Genomic DNA, 23,543 nt, shown 5'->3' with positions numbered 1-23,543 from the left:
TTTGTATTAGTTTATATTATTATCTGAATTTATTTTTGCAATATTGTTTATTCGAGAACCTTAGCCACAACGCTTGGCCAGGTCTGGTAGTTATTTTATATGAGGTTAGTTCATCAGATATTTATTATATAGGTCACTAGCTACTCATCCCGGCTTCGCCCGGGTGTACATTTATTATATTGTACATATAAACCTTCCTCTTGAATCACTGTATCTATTAAAAAACCGCTTCAAAACCCGTTGCGTAGTTTTAAAGATTTAAGCATACATAGGGACAGACAGCGACAGCGACTTTATTTTATACTATATAATGATAAATATTCTGAAATAAATGATATTATAGTTCATGAAAAAATATCTCTACGTCGATCGTTGTACTGCCTCAGTCTACTCCATTAAGGATAAGAGTCGTGAAGGGTATGATTGTTTTAAGAAACAACTGTTCGGCAGATATCCAGAAGCAATATGCACATGGGAACGGCAGCTGACAGTTCGTATATCCGGCGGGAAGCTGCTGTTGGTTCACACTGACCGAGCGCGGTACAAGCCTGGAGACACCCTGAGGATACGGGTCTTCGCATTAAAAGCTCATCTTGGAGCAGCAACAGGGTTGGTGAGTAACGGTAGGGAAAAAACATCATTGCCAAAATAGAAATAGAAATAATCTTTATTCAAATAAACTCATTACAAGCACTTTTGAATAGTCATATTTTGATTCTACCACTCATTCGGAATGCAGATTCATCGCAAGAAGAATGAGCAAGAAACTTGTGTATTGCTCTTTTTAATAGATGTTTTTTTTATATAAATAATTACAGTATAACAAGTAAGAGGCATGCGATAATCAACATAGAAATCGCTACGCACTCATTATTAGTGTAATGAAACATTATCATCGTATTCCTTAACTTAATTGCCATACTTTTATCCCATTATTTGTGGTCGGCAGTATGTCATTCTCTACCACAGATCTCTATCGGTCGTCATATCTGAGCATACTCTTCTTTTATTAAATCATCTTTCACACAATCCATCCATCTTTTCTTAGGGCGTCCCCTCTTTCCATCCATCCACATTCATATTATACACCTTTCCATAAGACATGAACCTCGTTCCTCCTCATAACATGCCCATAGCAGCAATTTGTTACCTCGCAACTTGTCTATAACTGGTGCAACTTTCAAACTTCCTCGTATATACTCATACACCTTATTATTTACAAAAAAAATTACGTTCGGACCAAAATGTCCTACATGAATAAATGATTTGATTTGATTTGAGTAGACGAGTTAGAATTTATACTAAACGCACCGAGCGGTTCGAAAGTTGAAGTTGAAAGATTAACAGTCATCCATCTGAGTATGGATGGATGATTGATGTATCCATCCATACTCACAAACTTTCGCGTTTGTAAGTAAGAATATTAGCAAACAAAAATAAAATAATAACCTAAAAATTACGCGTACAAAATCGCTGACGAAATTAGTTTTTTTTTAATCTATATATGTCAAATCACACAATTGTTTAGTACATTCGTATAAAAATAAACGACGCTCAAGTGAAAAAAAAAACATAAGCAGGTAACGACATTGTCACCATACAGCTATAAATTCGAACAGAAGTTCATAATAAAACGCTTACAATTGCAATAACCTTATTATGAACAAGCAAATGACATGTATTTAATAGTCATGTGTAATTTACGAATGAACTAGTTCGGAACAGCGCTCCGAAAGAACTACTATGCGAACTATTTCGCAGATCACTCTTTAATATGTTTATTAAAATACAATTTTTTAAACTTCATTAGTATTTCACTGCTTGGCAAAGGCTTTCTAATCGTTTTCGTCTCCAACTATACTTATATGGCAAAAAAAATAGACACTTGCGGTTTCATATTTGCGGTATCTGATAATAATATCATATTTTACAACATTTATTTTATAAAATAGTGGAAGATATAAAATAAGAAACAAATACAAATTACAATTTTTCATCTTTTATTCTTATATTTAGACATCATATCGCAATAAAAGCAAGAACGTACTATGAACACTAGAAGCCTGATTTGCAGCATGAAAAACTCAAAGATACTTAAACCGTATCAATCAATATAAGTGAGATTCACTTATATTTACTGATAATCTACTGCATTTCTCGGACACGAGTCAGGAGCGAACGAACTAGAGCGTACAAGAGCTGCGAACTATCGAACGTTCCAAATCGTGAACTATTATGCGCATGTCTAGTATTTAGCGTAACACTGACACAGATTCGCGGATGATACCTACATATACAATGTAGATATGCAAATATTTATTATTGACCTCCATGAGGCTCCGTGTCCGGATAATGAGTACAGCTAGGGTTCCCACTATACTATAAAACGAGTTAAATGTATAATAATGTGATAATAATAATAAATTAATTCTTCTCAATTGGATCTATATACTGAACTTTAACGTTCATAAGCGAGTAAAATTTCCTACATGAATAAATTATTTTTGAATTTGGATTTGAATAATAATGACATGTATTTATAATTGCCCTGACAATTTTTTTTTAATTAAATTATTTAATATTTTCCATGCCCATTGAGGCAAAACATTATGGGATATTATATTCTACAATTGCAACCAATGTTTATCGCATATAAATTTGATTTGATTTGATTTACTTAAGTACTGTTTTTTTTTTGTATACATACATATACCATATCAGAAGTACTATATTTTTATAATCTAAATACAAATATAACAATAACATTGTTTAATTAGATTTTGCACCAAACATGACTTACGACAAACACTTCGAGACCAGATAATTGCTAAACGATGGCAAAAGAAGAGTTAAACAAGACAAGTTCTAGAAGAATTATATTTTTTCTTTAAATAAAGTCGACAGCCCTAACTACAGCAGCTACAGCCATAGCAGGTGTATTCTGTTGGGTGGACGAAATGTCATTCGATGGAATAATAAAACTTACATTATCAATGCTTTTTTATTATTTCATATGTATGTTAGTCCATAGGGTATTTATAATATGGGTCATGTAGCTTGTATAGATTATCCAATTTATTTCAATAAAGATTATTTCTAATATTTCTTCAAATAAATTCAACACAGACACTTGAATAGTCATATTTTTGATCCTACTGCTCATTCGGAACGCAGATTCATTACAGGAAGAATAAGCAAGAAACTTAAGTGTTACAAATAATTACACAATAACAAGTAAGAGGCATACGATAAACAACATAGAACCGCTACGCTCTCATTCTTAGTGCAATCAGATAATATTATCAGCGTTGAATTTTAAGTTTTCCTATAAAAAACCATTATTATCCTTAACTAACTCTTCAATTTTATAACTAAAATGTGACATGTGGCAGCGTGGTGGGCCGGGTCATTGGGCTCCCTAAAATATGGTCGAGCGCAGTGATGGCTGGCTCATCCGTTATACTCGTGAACGAGTGCTGCTTGTAGGGACTGGTCTGCTCTTATCACTACGACTGATTTAATCTTATTGCATATTTATATTTGACCCAAAAAATTTGCGCTTGTTGGTAGTTTGTATTCACACATTTCGACTTGTAAATGTAAACTTACAAGGATTATTTAAAAGAGCAACACACAAGTTTCTTGCTCGTTCTTCTTGTGATGAGACAGCTTTCCGAACGAGTGGTAGATAAAAAACAAATTGTTATGACTATTCAAAAGTGCTTAAATTAAGTTTATTTGAATAAATGATTTTTTATTCTATTCTATTCTATTCTTATAATATGCTTTTTTACAAAGGAATTTTTTTATACAAATCTTTATTCAGGCAAATTTAGAACAGACTCTGGTAGTTTGTTGTAAAACGTTACGCAATTACCATAACATTATTAAATTAATTAATTAATTTAATTATCTCTACTGTACTAATATATCTTATATATAAAATTCTCGTGTCACAATGTTAGTTACCATACTCCTCCGAAACGGCTTGACAGATTTTAATAAATTTTATATGCATATTCAGTAGGTCTGAGAATCGGCTACTATCTATTTTCCATACCCCTAAGTAATAAGGGTTGTCCACCCCTCGCATTTTTTTTTTTACAAAATATTTTATTTTTATTTTTTATAATGTGGAATTAAAAATTAGATACACCCCAAAATTTTTACTCTTCTACCATGAACCCCTATTTTTAATTTCGATTTTAATTTTATGCCAAAACAATGTTTACAGGGTCAGCTAGTTTTTTTTATAATGGATAAGAATGGAACATTTATAAATTTCTAGATCAACGAAATCTGGCTCGAAGGACCAAGCGGCGCTTGGGACGGCGCCCGCGCATATCAGTGGTCGAACGTGTCCAGTCAGATGGGTATAGCGCAAGTACAATACAACATCGATGAACAGGCTCCCACTGGAAAATGGACTGTCAGAACCAAACTTGCAGATGGATCTCAGGTCAGTATATCTATACATATCTATACATCTATACATATAAATAAAATTGGAGTGTCTGTTTGTAATATTGAAATAACCGTTTTTTACTGCATGCATATGAATATAAATACAGAATATACACCAAAATACCACTTTTTAAAATTTATGTCTGTCTGTCTGTCGTTCTGTTTGTTCCGGCTAATCTACGAAACGGCTGAAACGATTTTAAAGGGATTTTTTTTGGCAGGTAGCTGATGTAATAGGGAGTAACTTAGGCTACGTTTATTTAAAAAAAAAATTTAAAAATATTTTGGTGTATGTACCGTATTTATATTCATATGCATGTAGTAAAAAACGGTTATTCCAATTTTACAAACAGACACCCCAATTTTATTTATATGTATATATATACAAATGCCTACATATACGCGATTTCCACTTCAGATTACACACTTACTATCAGGCGGGCCGGTTGCCTTTCCAATAAAATAAAGTAAGTCAAAGATGAACGTAAAATCCAATATTTCATTTTCAGGGCTCAGCTGTGTTTTTGGTGGGCAACTATGAACTACCACCTTTTCAAATGAGCGTTCTCCATCCAGCTAAAGTTTTAAGGACCAGCGAGAGACTGGTTTGGACTGTTTGTGTTAGGTACAGTAACCTTATATTATTAATAATATAATTATAATAATAATAAAGATGATGCAGAAAGCGGTGCTGTTAGATTCTGCCCGCATTGTACGCCGGTTTCTCTCCCTGGGGCCCTGAACCCCGGCCGACTGTGCTTCTACCGGGGGTATGTTGCCATCTCCTCTCCTAGAGGGGAGATGAGAATATTTGGATAATAATAATAATAAACTTTATTAATAAATGCACGGTACAATTAAATATAGTTAGCCCTGGCTTTCGATTTAGGTGAACCTGTGCCACGAAGGCCAGTTCCCTCCAACATTCTGTAAACATTTTTGGTACATCTGCTGTTGTGTACATAAAGAAATGAGAAAAAAAAACTTAAATATTTTTGAATACAAAAAATATGTATAAAAGTGTCGCTATTCTTTTTGACATACTAGATTGTACTGAACTTTAACTTAACATAGTGTAGAGAGAATTATTTAGAATAGTAATAATATTATTTAGTATAGTAAATGAGCTAAGTCAAAAATCTTGAGAATATTACGAAATTGAACTTTGTACCCTCCGTGTTATGAAACCTTGTTTAGGTTTCATAACACGGAGGGTTTTGAGAGAAGACAACACGTTCTGGTCGTCCTGTGAAACTGCCTCGACGTCTAAACCTGTGATTTATTTTTATTTTATTGTTGTTCTTTAGCATTGCGCACACGCAAGGTGGGGTGTATGTTATGAAACCTCTTTTTAGTTTAATTTTTATATTTAAAAAGTTATGTATTATAAAATTATTATTGCAAAAAAGTGACATTATATTTTTCTTTCGAAATTTCCTAAAATATTTTATTTCTATATATAAATCCATTCGTCCTATGTACCTGCTGTCCCAGAACCTATTATCATATATCATATATCACAACATCATCGAATTATCCAATCCATCACACTCCGATTGAAACGGCTATCGAAATAATGACGGCCTAAACTGTGGTTCGAACCCCCAACGATCAGGCAGGAGTCGAGCAGTGGTCTTCAGCCGCTCCATAAGTCCTCCCTTTGGTTTGGAGTGCCATCTGCACTAGCCTCCTATCGTTCGAATTTGTAAACACCAGCTGCGGCCAATAACTTTAGAATTGAAAATTGCGTATTCATTTTAGCCGTAGAGCTGCTTGCTTTTTAAGATGTGTTTAAAATGAAAAGAGTGGGTTTATTTAATATTTTGATATTAAAAAAACTCACTCATTTGTTCACACTTGGAAAAAAAGGGTTCTGTTGAACAGCGCTGTACAAGAGCATTCCGCACAACTTCGCTTGCATCACACTTAGTTGATATTTATCAATATATTTTCGCAATTATCATAATATGTTTTTAAATTATATCCTACGTGTTATTCTGATGTATAAGCTATATTACTGTGAAGTTTCATCAGAATGCGTTCAGTAGTTTTTGCGTGAAAGAGTAACAAACATCCACCCATACTCACAAATTTTCGCATTTATAATATTAGTAAGATATGGTACAGTATCATTAAAAAAAAGTTCCACATCATCAGATATCCATGGAGTGAAGCAACGGAAGGCATGCTAGTGATCAGGATCAGAGGTGCCGGCTTCACGAGCAGCGGGGGCATCAGAACAGCTGAACAGCTGCGGGCACCGGACGCCTGTCATCACCACGCTATTGCTGCCAAGCGAATTGGACTTCACGATCCTGACTCCCCAGATGTTGTGATTGCTGATTTCTCTTTCCAGGTACAAAATAAATACATATTTAAAAAAATGTTAGGACAATTTCACAGCGCCATCTAGTCCCAAACTAAGTAGAGCTTGTGTTATGGATACTATAGATCAGGGTAGGCGAGCATTTATGCATCAACGTGCCATTTTTTCCAAAAAATGGTTAATGGGGTCATTGACATGCCATCAAATAATTTAGACTTTCTGATTATTTGGAAAATAATAATATCAAAACTCTATATGAAATATAGTGAACAAAAGAGGTACATTTTGGATTGTTTTCATTACACGCATAAATTAAATTACTGTAAAATTAGTGTGACTTCTGTTGCTGCAGGTTAGATGACAAATAATTTATGTCAGGTATGATGATCCACTCTAACGGAATACGTTGGGTCACCAGTGAAGAATTATAAGATGAGGTCAGGTTAGGTCAGTTAGCTATAATAGTAAGAAATAATAATAACTTTTTTTTTTATCTTTAAAAGCTACACAGATATAATAATTATAAAAATATCTGTGCAACCGTGATTTTGTCCGGGTGGAATTTAACTTTATTTTTCTAAAATAAAAGTAGCCTAAGTTACTCCTTATTACATCAGCTACCTGCCAAAATGTTCCGTCAAAATCGGTCCAGCCATTTCAGAGATTAGCCGGAACAAACAGACCGACAGATAGACAGACAAAAATATGTTATTTTGGTGTATGTACCGTTTATATTCGTAAAAGTTGTAAAATATGTTATTTTATTCATAGGCATGTAGTAAAAAACGGTTATCTATTTGTAATATTATCAATATTACAAATAGACACTCCAAATTTTATTTATATGTATATGAGTACAACTAGTATACTAGTATAGTAATAATATAAGTATGTTTTTCTAATTTCAGGAGACGGGAACTGGTATCTGGCAGAATACGACCGTGATATCCCAAGTAGTGGATCAAGCCATATCACTAGAGTTCCAAACTAAACACCGCACTGCCATTTCACCAGGAATTCCTTACTTTTTAAAGGTATATATATATGTCTATCCTTCTAACAAGTTTTCTATATATATGTTGTATGCTGGAGGAATATTACTATATTTAACTTGTTGTATTAATGAAATAAAAAATGGTTAGAATTTATTGTACACTGAATTTGGTAGTGATGCCACGGAATGTTCGAGAAGAAGTGAAGAAATGTAGATATATAAAGTAAAGAATAGAATAGAATAGAAAGTCATTTATTCAAATAAACTTACATTGAAGCACTTTTGAATAGTCATTACATTTTTTTAATCTACCGCTCATTCGGAAAGCTGTCTCATTACAAAAAGAACGAGCAAGAAACTCGCGTGTTGCTCTTTTAAATAATTTTATTATTACTTTACATTTTAAGTTTAAGTGTGTGAATACAAACTACCAATTAGCACTAATTTAATTAAATACTCAAATAGAAAAAAATATTGAATATATAACCAACTGGTTAAACAATTAATAAGAGGATATCAGTCATAGTGATTGAAGCAGACCAGTCCCTACAAGCAGCACCCGTTCACGAGTATGATGACGAGGTGTCTATGTCTATCATTAAATGAAAATTCAGTGCATGAACAACTATTGCCATGCACGCTCGTTATTCAAGTACCTAATCGTTTAGTGAGTAATAGGCCTTGCTCAGTAAATATGATTTAACAGATGTTTTGAATTTATTTTAGGGTAATTCCAACATATAATTTGGTATCTTATTGGAAATTTTTATGCCTATTCCCATAAAAGACCTATTAACTTTTTCTAAACGATACTTGGGGACAGCAAGTTTGTCTTTATTTACAAGAATTATTTAAAAGAGCAATACACAAGATTCTTGCTCATTCTTCTTGTGATGAGACAGATTTCCGAATGAGCGGTAGATAAAAAAAATATTATGACTATTCAAGAGTGCTTAAATTAAGTTTATTTGAATAAAGGATTTTCTATTCTATTATTTAGACGGCCTCGTTGGTCTACCGGTTTAGCACATCGCTTTACGTACGGGGAATCGAACCAGCGACCATCGGAAGGATCGGGGCTGTCAAATATATATCCGATAACGATCGGTATTTGATCACCAATAGAGAAAGTCGTAACGCTTCCAGTAGCAGTGGTTAAGTTTCCGCACTGAATATTTGAAGTCTCACATGCAAATGGTTGATTTTTATTTTATTCAGGTAAGAGCAACTCGCTGGGACAACAAGCCGGGTGTAAATGAACATGTTCGCGTATGTCGCTCGGCCACCACTACGACAATGTTGCACCAAGTTGCAACAAGTAATGCAACACAGATCTGCAACGACGCGGTCACAGATGATACCGGTGTCGCTCGAGTCATGTTCTCTTCAGCTCACGTCGACAGCGACTTATATCAGTTTCAGGTAAGTCAACCATTTGCTTTTTTATTTAGTGAATATTGATTTCGATCGGTCAAGCCGTCTCGGAATAGTTACGAAGAGTTTATTAATACATTTATCAATAGACTAGCGATCCGCCCCAGTTTCGCACGAGTGTAATGGCGGCACCTGGCCGGCCCGATACGTACTGTTATGTCCCTGCATTTTAAATCTGTAATATGTTCGGAAATATGTCCTTTCCTATTATATTCGTTTAAATTACGTGCTGCAAAGGGTTATATTGATCTATATTAAATGGACAATGTATTTAAGGTACTTTATTGGATAAAAATTAATGCTGTATTGCTTAAAATCACTTCGTAAATAAGGCACTTTTTTCTAGTAAAATGTAAAGGATAAAAATGGTTATTGTGGGTTATCCTTAAGAGATAGACATATACCATCGCGGACTTTTTTGTTGACCATTTTAATGTGTACAATACTGTAGTACATTATTTTGATTTATCTCGTGGGGTTCAGCCAGCGTTTGCAATGTAAACGCAAAAAATGTGTTTATTTAAGGGACTTGTATGCTGTCATAGTTGATTATATTTGAATACAGTAGTTACAATTTGCAGGCCACCCTGTACAACGACAGCTCGGTGCGGGCGGCGCCGCTGGAGCTGCCGGCGCTGCGCGGCGGCGCGGTGGCCGCGCTGGGCCCGCTGCGGGCCAGCCCCGGCCACCGCGACCGGGCGACCGTGCCGCTCTACGTCACGCTGCGGGACACCACGCGCCCGCTCACCGTGCACTACGTCGTGAGTATACGTGGACGGCCTCGGTGGTCTAGTGCTGGCGGCGGCGCGGTGGCCGCGCTGGGCCCGCTGCGGGCCAGCCCCGGCCACCGCGACCGGGCGACCGTGCCGCTCTACGTCACGCTGCGGGACACCACGCGCCCGCTCACCGTGCACTACGTCGTGAGTATACGTGGACGGCCTCGGTGGTCTAGTGCTGGCGGCGGCGCGGTGGCCGCGCTGGGCCACCACGCTGCGGGCCAGCCCCGGCCACCGCGACCGGGCGACCGTGCCGCTCTACGTCACGCTGCGGGACACCACGCGCCCGCTCACCGTGCACTACGTCGTGAGTATACGTGGACGGCCTCGGTGGTCTAGTGCTGGCGGCGGCGCGGTGGCCGCGCTGGGCCCGCTGCGGGCCAGCCCCGGCCACCGCGACCGGGCGACCGTGCCGCTCTACGTCACGCTGCGGGACACCACGCGCCCGCTCACCGTGCACTACGTCGTGAGTATACGTGGACGGCCTCGGTGGTCTAGTGCTGGCGGCGGCGCGGTGGCCGCGCTGGGCCCGCTGCGGGCCAGCCCCGGCCACCGCGACCGGGCGACCGTGCCGCTCTACGTCACGCTGCGGGACACCACGCGCCCGCTCACCGTGCACTACGTCGTGAGTATACGTGGACGGCCTCGGTGGTCTAGTGCTGGCGGCGGCGCGGTGGCCGCGCTGGGCCGCGCTGCGGGCCAGCCCGGCCCACCGCGACCGGGCGACCGTGCCGCTCTACGTCACGCTGCGGGACACCACGCGCCCGCTCACCGTGCACTACGTCGTGAGTATACGTGGACGGCCTCGGTGGTCTTGTGCTGGCGGCGGCGCGGTGGCCGCGCTGGGCCCGCTGCGGGCCAGCCCCGGCCACCGCGACCGGGCGACCGTGCCGCTCTACGTCACGCTGCGGGACACCACGCGCCCGCTCACCGTGCACTACGTCGTGAGTATACGTGGACGGCCTCGGTGGTCTAGTGCTGGCGGCGGCGCGGTGGCCGCGCTGGGCCCGCTGCGGGCCAGCCCCGGCCACCGCGACCGGGCGACCGTGCCGCTCTACGTCACGCTGCGGGACACCACGCGCCCGCTCACCGTGCACTACGTCGTGAGTATACGTGGACGGCCTCGGTGGTCTGACGTCTTACTTTCGATGCGGTTCGATTCCTTGTAATATGCAAACATGTGAGGACTAATGAATAAATATTTCTTTATTTCTCAAACATATCTCAACATAAATAGGTACGTATACACTACACTAATAACAGCTTACGTAATAACAACAAACTAGTTTTACCTACGCGCATTCGTTTTATGGTAATTGCGTAAGGTTTTACAGCATAGTGTCAGAGTATGTCCTTAATCTGGCAGAAAACAGATTTTTTTTATACTAATATGTTGGCAAGCAAGCATACGGCCCATCTGATGGTAAATGGTTACCGTAGCCTATGGCCTATGTAGCCTGAAACACCAGGGGTGTCACGTGCACGTTTTATTCGCGTTTTTTTCGCGCACGATTCAAACGTCTCATAATCCAGCATAAATCGTAAGCGCAGGTGCAAGAACTATTCAATTATATCCGTTAAAAAAAATCCACCATATATTTCGTCTCTTTTCAGCTAATCACACGTGGTGGAATGATCTTCCGTTGGGGTACGACCACACAATGCGTGCTTGCAAACTCGAGTGACCACTTCCAACCAATGCCCAAGGACAGTTACTGCTATAATACAAATATCCCAAAACTGGACACAAACGGGGTGACACTCGACACGACAGATTCGCTACTGGACCGCCATTTGTTAAGAGTGATGCTGCAAATCAAGCTAACGAAACAAATGTGTCCGGAGAGTCATCTGATCGCTTATTTTTATTATAAGGACGAGTTGATTAGTGCGAGTAAGCAGTTTGACATGGAAGAATGCTTCGGTAATAAGGTATGTGATTAGGTCGTTTATTAATTTATATTTCACTTTTTTTTTTATTGGATTGATTTATTGGGCTATTGTCAGATGTGTAGCACCTGTAGCACTGCGACCTACATAGATCTATTGTGCTCGCCCTTTTCAGAGTTCGCTACCTAGACCCGTCAGGGACAAGAATTGAAGGATATTCTTAGGAGCGATCGTTTTTATCTCCTCGGGAAAGAGTGTAAACTTTCCAAAGGAGATATTTCGTTTATGCATGAGTGGGCTACAACCACATAGGATGTGAAGCGGCGTTTCCTCTTCAGTTTGGCAGAATCTGCAGATACTTGTCGTGCATAGGCCTAGTTTAGCCATATGCTTGTTTAATTTGCAGTGTCCTGTGAGGGCCCTAGTCATCATGCATATGTTGTTTTTACTCAATAGCAGTAATCTATTGGAGTATTTGGTCGAGAAGCCTGATATTAGGTCTTTTGAATGTGTTAATCCTGGCATTTCTTGCCAGTGATTCAGTGCTTCTCGTTTGGTTATTAATTTGAGATGTCCCAGTTTTAGGCAACGAGGCACACCACAGAAGGGTTCGGGGCCCAGTTGGACGGTTTTTGCCCCTAACTTTGCCAGATGGTCGGCATTCTCATTGCCTATATTTTACATACTTATAGTTTACTTTATTCATACATTTTAGATATCGAAACATTCAAAACTCAAGTGCGTAGCTCACTGGAGTTTTGAAGTATATAGAGTTATAACTATAAAGAAATTATCTATACTTCTATACATATAAATAAAATTGGAGTGTCTGTTTGTAATATTGAAATAACCGTTTTTTACTACATACATATGAATATAAATACGGTACATACATTTTTGTGTCTGGTTGTTTGTTCCGGCTAATCTCTGAAATGGCTGGACCGATTTTGATGAGACTTTTATTGGCAGGTAGGTGATGTAATAAGGAGTAACTTAAGCTACTTTTATTTTAGAAAAATAAAGTTAAATTACACCCGGACGAAGTCGCGGCTACAGCTAGTTTTATATAAAAAAGAAGAAAAAGGAGAATGAATGCTCGCCGTCTTTTATTATGGTTAAAGAAAATATCATAAGAATTAGACATTGTGCTCCGTTTTAGTACTCGTAACGTAAGCTCTGCTCAGTACGGAACTGGACGGCGCTGTGTGAATAGTCCAGGGTTACTATTTCAAATGTATGCAGGTGGAGGTGTCGTGGTCCCCGCCGGTGGTGTCCCCGGGGCGGACGGCGCGGCTGGTGGTGCGCGCGGAGCCGCGGGCCGTGTGCGCGCTGGCCGCGCTCGCCGCGGGGCGCTCCGCCGGGGGCTCCGCCGGGGGCTCCACCGGGGGCTCCACCCCCCGCGTGCCCCCACTGCTGGCCGCCCTGCGCAGGCACATGCACTACCGCGCCAACCTCACGCAGTACGACGCCTCCCGACAGTGCTTCCTATGTAAGTCACTATCCGCCGATCGCTCCCCCGTCCAATTCAAACGAGGATCGAAATTACAACAGCTCGAGCCGTTCGAACCCTTAGCGGCGCCCTTAGACTGAAGTCGTATCCTCCAAGCAGGAGTTGGCCTTCAGCCGCTCCATAACTCCTTCCGCAGATTTGAAGCGTCGTTTGCACTCGTCCGGTGAAGCTGTAAAAGTCAGTTGTGACCAACAGCATTGCAGTACACCGAAAAAAAACGATGACTCTTACGCACGAATCGACATTCACGCAAGAAAAAGTATTCATGTAAATAGCTTTTTTTTTAAGGTGTGGAAAATCTTCAAAAGACCGTCACCCCGCCGGAGGGAGGGCGGGGCGGTGTGTGAGATTTGTACTCACCAAAAACCACACGGTATACCTACGAGCGCCTATGCCGGAGCCAGGGGATACGCAAGTGCATTTCCTCCCCAGCTCCGACGGCGACGGCCCGCCCTGTAGATGTTGTAGGGCAGGCCCCATCTCGTTATGTGGTAAGGGCGACCTATTTCGCCCTACTCCATTGTGGAGGCGTGTGGGTACACGCGCACACCTACGGGGCCTTTGGATTGGGGGACTGCCTCCCTCAAGGCAGTCATGTAAATAGCTACCTTTACCTGACACATCCTTTCACTACTCTGGACTACTCTAATACTTAACCGCAGCTGGCCCTTATAGCTTCACTGGACGATAACAGGGGAATGCAGATGGCACTCCAAAACTACGGAAAGACTTATAAAGGGGCTGAAGACCAACTCCCGTCTGACGGATAAGGCTTTAGTCTGAGGACACCGCTATGAGCTCGAACCTCGGATCAGACCGTCGTAATTTCGATCCCCGTTTGAATTGAACGGGGGATCTTTCGGAGGGGGTAAAAAGCCCTACCACATACCGTTTGTACACATCATTACAGTCCGAAATCAGTGTCATTTAACACATCTAAATTTCCAGCTTCAGACATGTCAGAACTTCCCACAAATCGACTGGATCTGATGACAAGTTGGCTGGCTGCAGCCGGAATACGACTGTTGGGTGGAGATGTAGTTCCCTCCACACGCTGCATTCCTAGACCGGCACCTCTAATTGATATAGAGGCCACAATACCAAGGAGTGATTTTTCAGAGGTAAATATTTATTTATTGACGTAAAAACTAAATGAGCTTTATAAGTTCCAAACATACTCACTTATGGTGTCCCAAACTCACATATTCATATTTATAATGTAATATATGTATGATATAATAAACAAGGAATAAAAGAGAACAATTAAAAAAATCCGGCAAATCTATAGCTAATACATGGTTATGTTGTTTTTTTTTATTGATCTAAATATATATTTTATGCATTATTTTGAATAAATATATACATTCTGCACTCCTTTTCTATATAAAATATATATATAAGTGTGCGAAATTTTATACTCCCAAGTATGCGCAATTTTCGTGAAAAGGGGTACAAAGTGTTTGCTTCACATATTCATTAAGTATGTGAAATACAAAATGAAAAACTATTTTATATTTTACTTTCTTAATGCAAAAAGCATTTGCATTTTCAACTTAAATACATATCATAAACAATTTTACACATCTCTGCGATTCTTTAATCTTCTATTAGTTCTCTTTCAAACTCCTGTTTTCAGATTACACATTTTTGTCCCACCTCTAGTCTTTTTTAACCACTTGTGTTGTCTCCTTTTAAGCTATTCCTTTTATCTTTGGACTTTCTCACTTTCCTATAAATATTAATAACTTTTATCTGTTTTGTTGAAAGAGCTGGCTATGGAAACTGATAGAAGTAGGAGACAACGGTTCATTCACCGTAAACGCTGTTGCTCCTGACTCGATCAGCAAGTACGATGCTGTGGCCATGTGCGTCACTAAGACTGGAGTGGCTGTGTCGGCACCGGCTACTTTGAAGGTAATTTTATTTAGTAATTGTACGAAGAATGAAGAATGGAATGAAGGAATGAAGATCATATCCTAAGGACGGTGTTACATATGAATGTGGATGGTTATAAGGGTAGAGGAAGACCGAAAAAGAGATGGATGGACTGTGTGAAAGATGATATGGTGAGAAAGGGAGTAAATAACGGAATGACTGCGAACAGAGATGAATGGAAGAGAAAAACATATTACGCCGACCCCAAATAAATGGGATAAGGAAGAAGCAGATGATGATGATGATGATGATGCACGGTAATTTTATTGTGCGAACACACTCGTCTTAAGCTATTTAGTCAAATATCAGTTACCAATAACAATAATAATCTCAGAACAACTGACAAAGCTCCAATAGACCCAAGATAAGCTAGCTAGAGCTTGTGTTATGGGGTACTAGACAATGATAGAAATACATAGATTATTTTTTCAAAAATACATACATGTTATACTTTAAGGATTTTATGTACACGCCCGTTTAGGGTTAGGTTTATGACCTACTTTGTCGAGAACCTGGGAGCTTATAATTATACAGCCGAGAGATTTTTTTTTTATCGGACTACTCTAATGCTGTTGGCCGTAGCTGGCCTTAACAGCTTCACCGGACGTTATGGGGCGAGTGCAGATGGCACTCCAAACCCGCGGAAGGACTTATGGAGCGGCTGAAGGCCAACTCCTACCTGACGGATACGACTTTAGTCTGAGAGCACTACTAGGGGTTCGAACCTCGGCTCAGGCCGTCGTAATTTCGATCCCCGTTTGAATTGGACGGGGGATCGATCGGAGGGGCGCCCGGCGGCGCCGGGGGCGCCAATTTAAGTGTTTTTACTGTAAAAAAGCGCAAGCTGCAGGTAGCGATGGCTTGAAGGTCACGCAGCTGCATTTCTAATGTTACACATGCCGTGCGATAAGGATTCTAGGAAGTGGATGGGGGCACGTGTAGAAACTGTGTTGCTACACTACATAAAAAACACACAGGCGCATGCACACACATTCTCTCTCTCTCTCTCTCTCTCTCTCTCTCTCTCTCTCTCTCTCTCTCTCTCTCTCTCTCTCACACACACACACACACACACACACACACACACACAAGTGACTTCTAATTCAGATACAATTATCGTATTCATCATTCTTAAAGTAAGTGTTCTATTACGTTTATTTTTTGTAATATTTATATTATTTGATGTGTACTTCTAAATTTATTTATAATGTTTATTACATTTGCCATATTTTGTTTTTTTTTTTTTACTTTTGCTAAGTCACTAAAAATCTGTTATATCCTTTATCATCTCTAGAAATGTACTGTTGATTTAATGGATTAAATTGTAAGCTATTGGTTTTCTAATAAATAAATCAGTATCATTAACCTCACGTCACATCACGGCCATTTGCGTAATTCGTTTATTGCATACATACTCGTTCTACATATCCTTTAGTTTTTCATAAGATATGATCCCGATAAACCTTATTATATTTCTGGCAGGTTTTTCGCGAGTTTTTCATCCACGCTGATGCACCGAAGCGACTCAGACAAGGAGACGAGACTGTGATACGATACAGAATCTTTAATTATCTGCACCATCCTCTCAGTGTGAGTACCTATATAAAAGACAAATAAATAAAATATATATAGATAAATATTCATTATTTCCCAGCACACATGGAATGAAATATAATACTATAAAAAACTAGCTGTTCCCGCGACTTCGTCTGCGTGAAATTTAGCCGTATTTTTTCTAAAATAAAAGTAGCCTAAGTTATTCCTTATAACATTAGCTATTTGCGAGTGAAAATAGCTAATGTTATCTCGTCAAAATTAGTCTAGCCGTCTTAAAGTATAGCAAGAACAATGAGATAAACTTTTTTATTTATTAATTAAAAAAGTTTGTCTATTTAAAACCCGTATATACTATCTTTATATACCGTATATGCATTTAATGAAAAATTCCACGCAGTCGTAATTGCGAATAACAGCTTGTCAGTACTAAAAACTTAAAATAAGTGAAACTTCAACCCCTTCCACGTCACGGTAACACTTTTTCGTGACTGAAAAATCTTAATACGCACTATAATACGGTAATTCTTATAAAAAAATTACTTTAAAACGAAAATTATACGCCACAGTGCGTCACTAGTTCGTTATAACCACTAGTTCTTAATGCCCCGGCGGTGCAAATAGGTTAGTTCAGTGTGCTTTTTTGCTCAAGGAACAACACAAATTTTCAGCTATAGTACAAAAACCTTTCGGTATATATACTGGAATGGCAAAATAACTGATGACGGTGCCCTACTAACTACGCAGGTCCAGGTGCAGGCTATGGCTGGTCCCACGCTGCAGGTGCCGGCGCGATACGTGGAGGCGGCGTGCGTCGCAGCGCGGGCCTCCGCCGCGCTCGCCGTGCGCGTGCGCGCGCTGCTGCCTGCCGCTGCGGGGCTCGGGCTGCGCGCGCGGGCCGTGCGCGACCACACCTGCGCGCCCGCCGCGCCCGCCGTCAGGTACGTGCTCGACGACAGCTGCGCGCGCGGGCCGTGCGCGACCACACCTGCGCGCCCGCCGCGCCCGCCGTCAGGTACGTGCTCGACGACAGCTGCGCGCGCGGGCCGTGCGCGACCACACCTGCGCGCCCGCCGCGCCCGCCGTCAGGTACGTGCTCGACGACAGCTGCGCGCGCGGGCCGTGCGCGACCACACCTGCGCGCCCGCCGCGCCCGCCGTCAGGTACGTGCTCGACGCCAGCTGCGCGCGCGGGCCGTGCGCGACCACACCTGCGCGCCCGCCGCGCCCGCCGTCAGGTACGTGCTCGACGACAGCTGCGCGCGCGGGCCGTGCGCGACCACACCTGCGCGCCCGCCGCGCCCGCCGTCAGGTACGTGCTCGACGACAGCTGCGCGCGCGGGCCGTGCGCGACCACACCTGCGCGCCCGCCGCGCCCGCCGTCAGGTACGTGCTCGACGACAGCTGCGCGCGCGGGCCGTGCGCGACCACGCCTGCGCGCCCGCCGCGCCCGCCGTCAGGTACGTGCTCGACGACAGCTGCGCGCGCGGGCCGAGCGCGACCACGCCTGCGCGCCCGCCGCGCCCGCCGTCAGGTACGTGCTCGACGACAGCTGCGCGCGCGCGACCACACCTGCGCGCCGCCGCGCGACCTCGACGACAGCTGCGCGCGCGGGCCGTGCGCGCCCGCCGCGCCCCGCGCGTCGTCAGGTACGTGCTCGACGACAGCTGCGCGCGCGGGCCGTGCGCGCCCACACCTGCGCGCCCGCCGCGCCCGCCGTCAGGTACGTGCTCGACGACAGCTGCGCGCGCGGGCCGTGCGCGACCACACCTGCGCGCCCGCCGCGCCCGCCGTCAGGTACGTGCTCGACGACAGCTGCGCGCGCGGGCCGTGCGCGACCACACCTGCGCGCCCGCCGCGCCCGCCGTCAGGTACGTGCTCGACGACAGCTGCGCGCGCGGGCCGTGCGCGACCACACCTGCGCGCCCGCCGCGCCCGCCGTCAGGTACGTGCTCGACGACAGCTGCGCGCGCGGGCCGTGCGCGACCACGCCTGCGCGCCCGCCGCGCCCGCCGTCAGGTACGTGCTCGACGACAGCTGCGCGCGCGGGCCGTGCGCGACCACACCTGCGCGCCCGCCGCGCCCGCCGTCAGGTACGTGCTCGACGACAGCTGCGCGCGCGGGCCGTGCGCGACCACACCTGCGCGCCCGCCGCGCCCGCCGTCAGGTACGTGCTCGACGACAGCTGCGCGCGCGGGCCGTGCGCGACCACACCTGCGCGCCCGCCGCGCCCGCCGTCAGGTACGTGCTCGACGACAGCTGCGCGCGCGGGCCGTGCGCGACCACACCTGCGCGCCCGCCGCGCCCGCCGTCAGGTACGTGCTCGACGACAGCTGCGCGCGCGGGCCGTGCGCGACCACGCCTGCGCGCCCGCCGCGCCCGCCGTCAGGTACGTTCTTGCCTTTGTGTTTCGGCTAGACAGATTTTGATGGAACTTTCACTCGCAGATAGCTAATGTTTCAAGGAATTAGGCTACTTTTATTTTTGAACATTTTATTTTTTCCATGCGAACAAAATCAGTTATTAATCTATAAAATTACCTAATTTCAGCGATGAAGTAATTATTAAAATTACTGTGGATCCAGAGGGTGTGCCAGTACAGGACCACCGGTCCGCATTACTCTGCGGTGAAGGTAAAATTCATTCCTTCTTATTTTAAAATTCAAACATTTATCTTTTTCATCATCAATTAAAAGACAGATTTTTTACACAATAAAAAAGACTGATCTTTATTATTTTTTTAGTCGCAGTCGGATAACTAATAGTTTATAACCGCATTTTATTAGTAGTTAACCATAAAATTGGTTAAATAACGGAAGTAACGGGTTTCTTACAACTATAATATAAACACAGACACACAGTTACCACTTACTATCAAGCGAGCCGTCAGCTTGTTTACCATTACAATTGCATAAATTTTAATTACAATTACATTTTACATTATGCCTGCACAGGAAGCTTGGAGTCTGGAAAGTCCTACGTAACTTGGAATTGGCCGGCAGTAGACGCCGTGCCCGGTACAGAGATGCTGACTGTTTGGGCAGTGGGCGATATTGCTGGACCTTTGTTTGCAGTAAGTTTGTTGTACCTGCAGCAGCCCACTTGGGTCGCAGTCTATTAAGGGATTTCCTAGTCGAGCATTACACTGCCTTTGGGCAGGTCTATCTATCTCTTTTTTGTATTGAGAGAGTTTTTTTTTATAGATGATAATGGAATGGTGCACCCGCCTGCGCTAGCGGTTTACGCTGGCGGGGCACCAGTGGAGGATGATAAGATGAGCATGAGGTCAGGTCAGTTAGCCCATCGAGACAAATCTGTCAATCTACCAAGAATTTATCACTATGGTTTCCAGGGGGAACCGCGTGGAGGTCGACTTGACATGGTACATTGCTAGCAATAAGGTCATCAGTCCACATTACTAACAATCCCCTTTCCCCCCCTATTGAGAGAGTTAGCTTTGTTGAGTTTGAGGAATTAGTCTTTCTCTTTCTAGGACGCGGATGCACTGGTGCTGCTGCCGCGAGGCTGTGGGGAACAAAACATGGCGCGACTCGCCACCAACTTACTGGCACTGGAACAACTGGAGCCCACCTGTCCTGCTGCAGTCACTGCGAAGGAACATGTCGCTAGAGGTACTCTATTTAGTATTCTACTATATCTCTCAATACTGTACTCTATTCTTAACTGTACTAGATCTAAATTATCTTATAGGTATGTGAAACCCAAGGACGTATATTCGGTATTAAAAATACGCTCCTGACTGTTTTCGGACTACTCTAATGCTGCTGACCGCAGTTAGCCTTTACAGCCTCACCGTACGATAGGGGCGAGTGCAGATGGCACTCCAAACCAAAGAAAAATCTTATGGTGCAGCTTTGGGCCAACTCCCGCCTAATGGATACGACTTTAGTCTGAGGGCACCGCTAGGGGTTCGAACCTCTGATCAGGCCGTCGTATTTTCGATCCTCGTTTGAATTGGACGGTGGATCTACCAGAGGGGAGGATCATGACACGTTCTATGTAATATGATCTAAACCAATAACATCTTGCCATCGCCATGTAGACATAAGATATGATGTAGACATAAATGAGACAGCGACATCCAGTTTTTTTTGTGGAACTATTATATTCTACAATTAAATATTGGCATAAACTTACACCATTTTATTTTATTCTACAGGATTTACTCGTCAACTACAGTATGTCCACCCGTCAGGAGGGTTCAGCGCGTTTGGAGGATCAGATTCTGTACCCTCGACCTGGCTGACTGCATTCGCATTGAGATATTTACGAAGAGCTCATAAGGTGGCTATTCTTACCTATTCATGACTTCTTAGTGAGTACACCCACGCGACAGATACGCCATTTGTGATCACGATGTACAACTGCTTCTTTTTTTGTACAAATAATAGCAAATAAGCTTATGATATGATAGCAATTTGAACTGCGAGGAAATGGCTGATGTTTTTACATGATAGGGAGCATACTACTGCTCAACCTATCCTCGGAATCACAACTGTTTCTTCTGTCAGTAAGCTTACACAGTTTTCTTAGAAGTTTTGGACCAGAAAGAAATTTGTCACCGTGACCTGTTTCTGGCTTAAAGCTAAATATTCTGCTTAACGACAGACTCTTGTGATCGTCATGTACAAGAGCTCCTTTTTTTATTATTTTGGGGTTTTATGCTATTTTTAGGTGCTAATAAGACCTGTATCACTGCGATCTGCTGTCTATTACACTCGTTCTTTTCCAAAGTTTGCTACTTAGACCCACCAGGGACAAAAATTGAAGGATATCCTTAGGAGTCACGGTTTTTATCTCCTCTGAATATAGTGTATAATTTCCTTTCTTTTTTTGTAATTGGAATAGCAAATAAGCTCACAGCCCGCCTGATGGTAAGTGGTAACCGTCGCCTATAAACACGAACAACTTCTACCACGGACATCATGTTATCATGTCTTACTCGTGATATGTAGTCATTTCAGAGGACTAAGCTGTCATTCCACTCATTCTGTAATTTCACGAGCAAATCTGCACTCTACAACCGAAACACATCTTACAAAGCAAACTGTATGCTGGCTGTAATAGATGAGACTAAGGTATCCAGATAAGTTTTTACTCTCTACCTCTAGTAAATATTACAATATATACTAACTCTAGTAAATATTATAATCTCTATCAGGTCCTCTCACCAGATCTACCAGAGCCACCAGCGATAGACCGAGCTGAAAAGTGGCTTCTGGAACAGCAGATGGAGAACGGTTGTTTCAGAAATGAAGGGCAGGTGTTCCATAAAGAACTGAGAGTAAGTGGAATGAAATTTCTATTTAATATAGTGGTTTTATGATCGTGGTCTAATGAGAAAGTTGGTGACCATCATATCACTTTTTTTATACAATCAAGAGTGGTAGACAATGTCGAACTGCTTGGTATGCGGATTACAGCCTATATTTTTTTCAATAGTGGAGCCATTATTGGTATTTAATCATTTTGTAGGAGATTCCACAAAATGGTACACGTTTAGTACTACAAGTTTCAATTAATTCAATCCATTACTACAAAATCCGTTGCGTAGTTTAAAAGATCTAAGAGGACAGACAGCGGAAGCGACTTTATTTTATACTGTGTAAAGATAAGATTTAATACTATTTCGATATGAAATAAATTTCGTCATAAATTAAATTGTTTTAATGTTAGTCATTTATTTCTAATTGAATAGAATAGAATAGAAAATCATTTATTCAAATAAACATAATTTAAGCACTTTTGAATAGTCAACATTTTTTTAAATCTACCGCTTATTCGGAAAGCTGTCTCATCACAAGAAGAATAAGCAAGAAACTTGTGTGTTACTCTTTTAAACAATCCTTGTAAGTTCACATTTTACAAGTCGAAACGTGTGAATACAAACTACCAACCAGCACTAATTTATTTAGGCTCAAATATAAAAACACAATAAGATTAAATCAGTCGTAGTGATAAGAGCAGACCAGAACCTACAAGCAGCACTCGTTCACGAGTATGACGGATGAGCCAGCCCTCACTGCGCTCGACCATACTTTAGTTTTAATTTTTTAGTTTTTAGTTATAATAGCCTGTACATCTTCACAGGGCGGTTTAAACGAAGAGGGAGAAGTGGCCAACGTCGCTCTAACTGCATACGTCATCACATCATTAGTAGAAAGCTCCGCAACACTCCCCTATCGAGTGGTCCAGAACACTCTCTCATGTCTCCGAGCACTGCCTCCTTTAAAGACCAAAACTCCCACAAGAGTGTATGCGCAGGCGCTGCTAGGATACACCTTTATGAGATTGAGGAAATATGAAGACGATCTGAAGAAAACTAATGAGGCGTACTTAATGTCGGAGAAGAAGGCTGATCTGGACGGGCTGGAGAAAGAGGAAGAGTTGGGAGAGCTGCTGGACTTGTTGAAGATAGCGAGAAGAAGTGGAGATTATGTCTGGTGGGAGACGAGTGAGTGAATTTACGATGATATTTAGTTGTAGCATTCGCAAGAAACCGAAATAGCGGTGGCTTTATGCTACATAGGGACTAACGTATACGAATAAATCGATGTTCAAACACTCGTAGACAAGAGCAAATATATATAACTCAAAGGTGACTGACATAGTGGTCTAACAACAGACAGCCCAAACCACT

The 23,543-nt window shown here is 42.4% G+C and overlaps 1 protein-coding gene across 1 annotated transcript in view; it reads left to right on the top strand.

The window, feature by feature from the left end:
- LOC131842295 (pregnancy zone protein-like) overlaps window positions 1-23,543 on the top strand; it is a 42,613-nt gene that overhangs the window by 9,677 nt on the left and 9,393 nt on the right. The window contains exons 4-22 of the mRNA XM_059190837.1: window positions 451-613; window positions 4,289-4,459; window positions 4,974-5,089; window positions 6,622-6,820; window positions 7,699-7,824; window positions 9,003-9,206; window positions 9,800-9,979; window positions 11,609-11,926; window positions 13,127-13,373; window positions 14,343-14,515; window positions 15,162-15,308; window positions 16,812-16,919; window positions 17,631-17,824; window positions 19,433-19,515; window positions 19,837-19,955; window positions 20,376-20,514; window positions 21,063-21,187; window positions 22,065-22,187; window positions 22,994-23,357. Coding sequence (XP_059046820.1) covers window positions 451-613; window positions 4,289-4,459; window positions 4,974-5,089; window positions 6,622-6,820; window positions 7,699-7,824; window positions 9,003-9,206; window positions 9,800-9,979; window positions 11,609-11,926; window positions 13,127-13,373; window positions 14,343-14,515; window positions 15,162-15,308; window positions 16,812-16,919; window positions 17,631-17,824; window positions 19,433-19,515; window positions 19,837-19,955; window positions 20,376-20,514; window positions 21,063-21,187; window positions 22,065-22,187; window positions 22,994-23,357 — 3,299 coding nt within the window. The remainder of the gene's footprint in view (window positions 1-450; window positions 614-4,288; window positions 4,460-4,973; window positions 5,090-6,621; window positions 6,821-7,698; window positions 7,825-9,002; window positions 9,207-9,799; window positions 9,980-11,608; window positions 11,927-13,126; window positions 13,374-14,342; window positions 14,516-15,161; window positions 15,309-16,811; window positions 16,920-17,630; window positions 17,825-19,432; window positions 19,516-19,836; window positions 19,956-20,375; window positions 20,515-21,062; window positions 21,188-22,064; window positions 22,188-22,993; window positions 23,358-23,543) is intronic.

The sequence above is a fragment of the Achroia grisella genome, unplaced genomic scaffold (genome assembly GCF_030625045.1).
Source record: "Achroia grisella isolate CSIRO2021 unplaced genomic scaffold, CSIRO_AGI_Agris_v1 utg1080, whole genome shotgun sequence".
NCBI lineage: Eukaryota > Metazoa > Arthropoda > Insecta > Lepidoptera > Pyralidae > Achroia > Achroia grisella.
The sequence above is the reverse complement of the archived record's forward strand: the minus strand, read 5'-3'. Positions and strand labels throughout refer to the sequence as shown.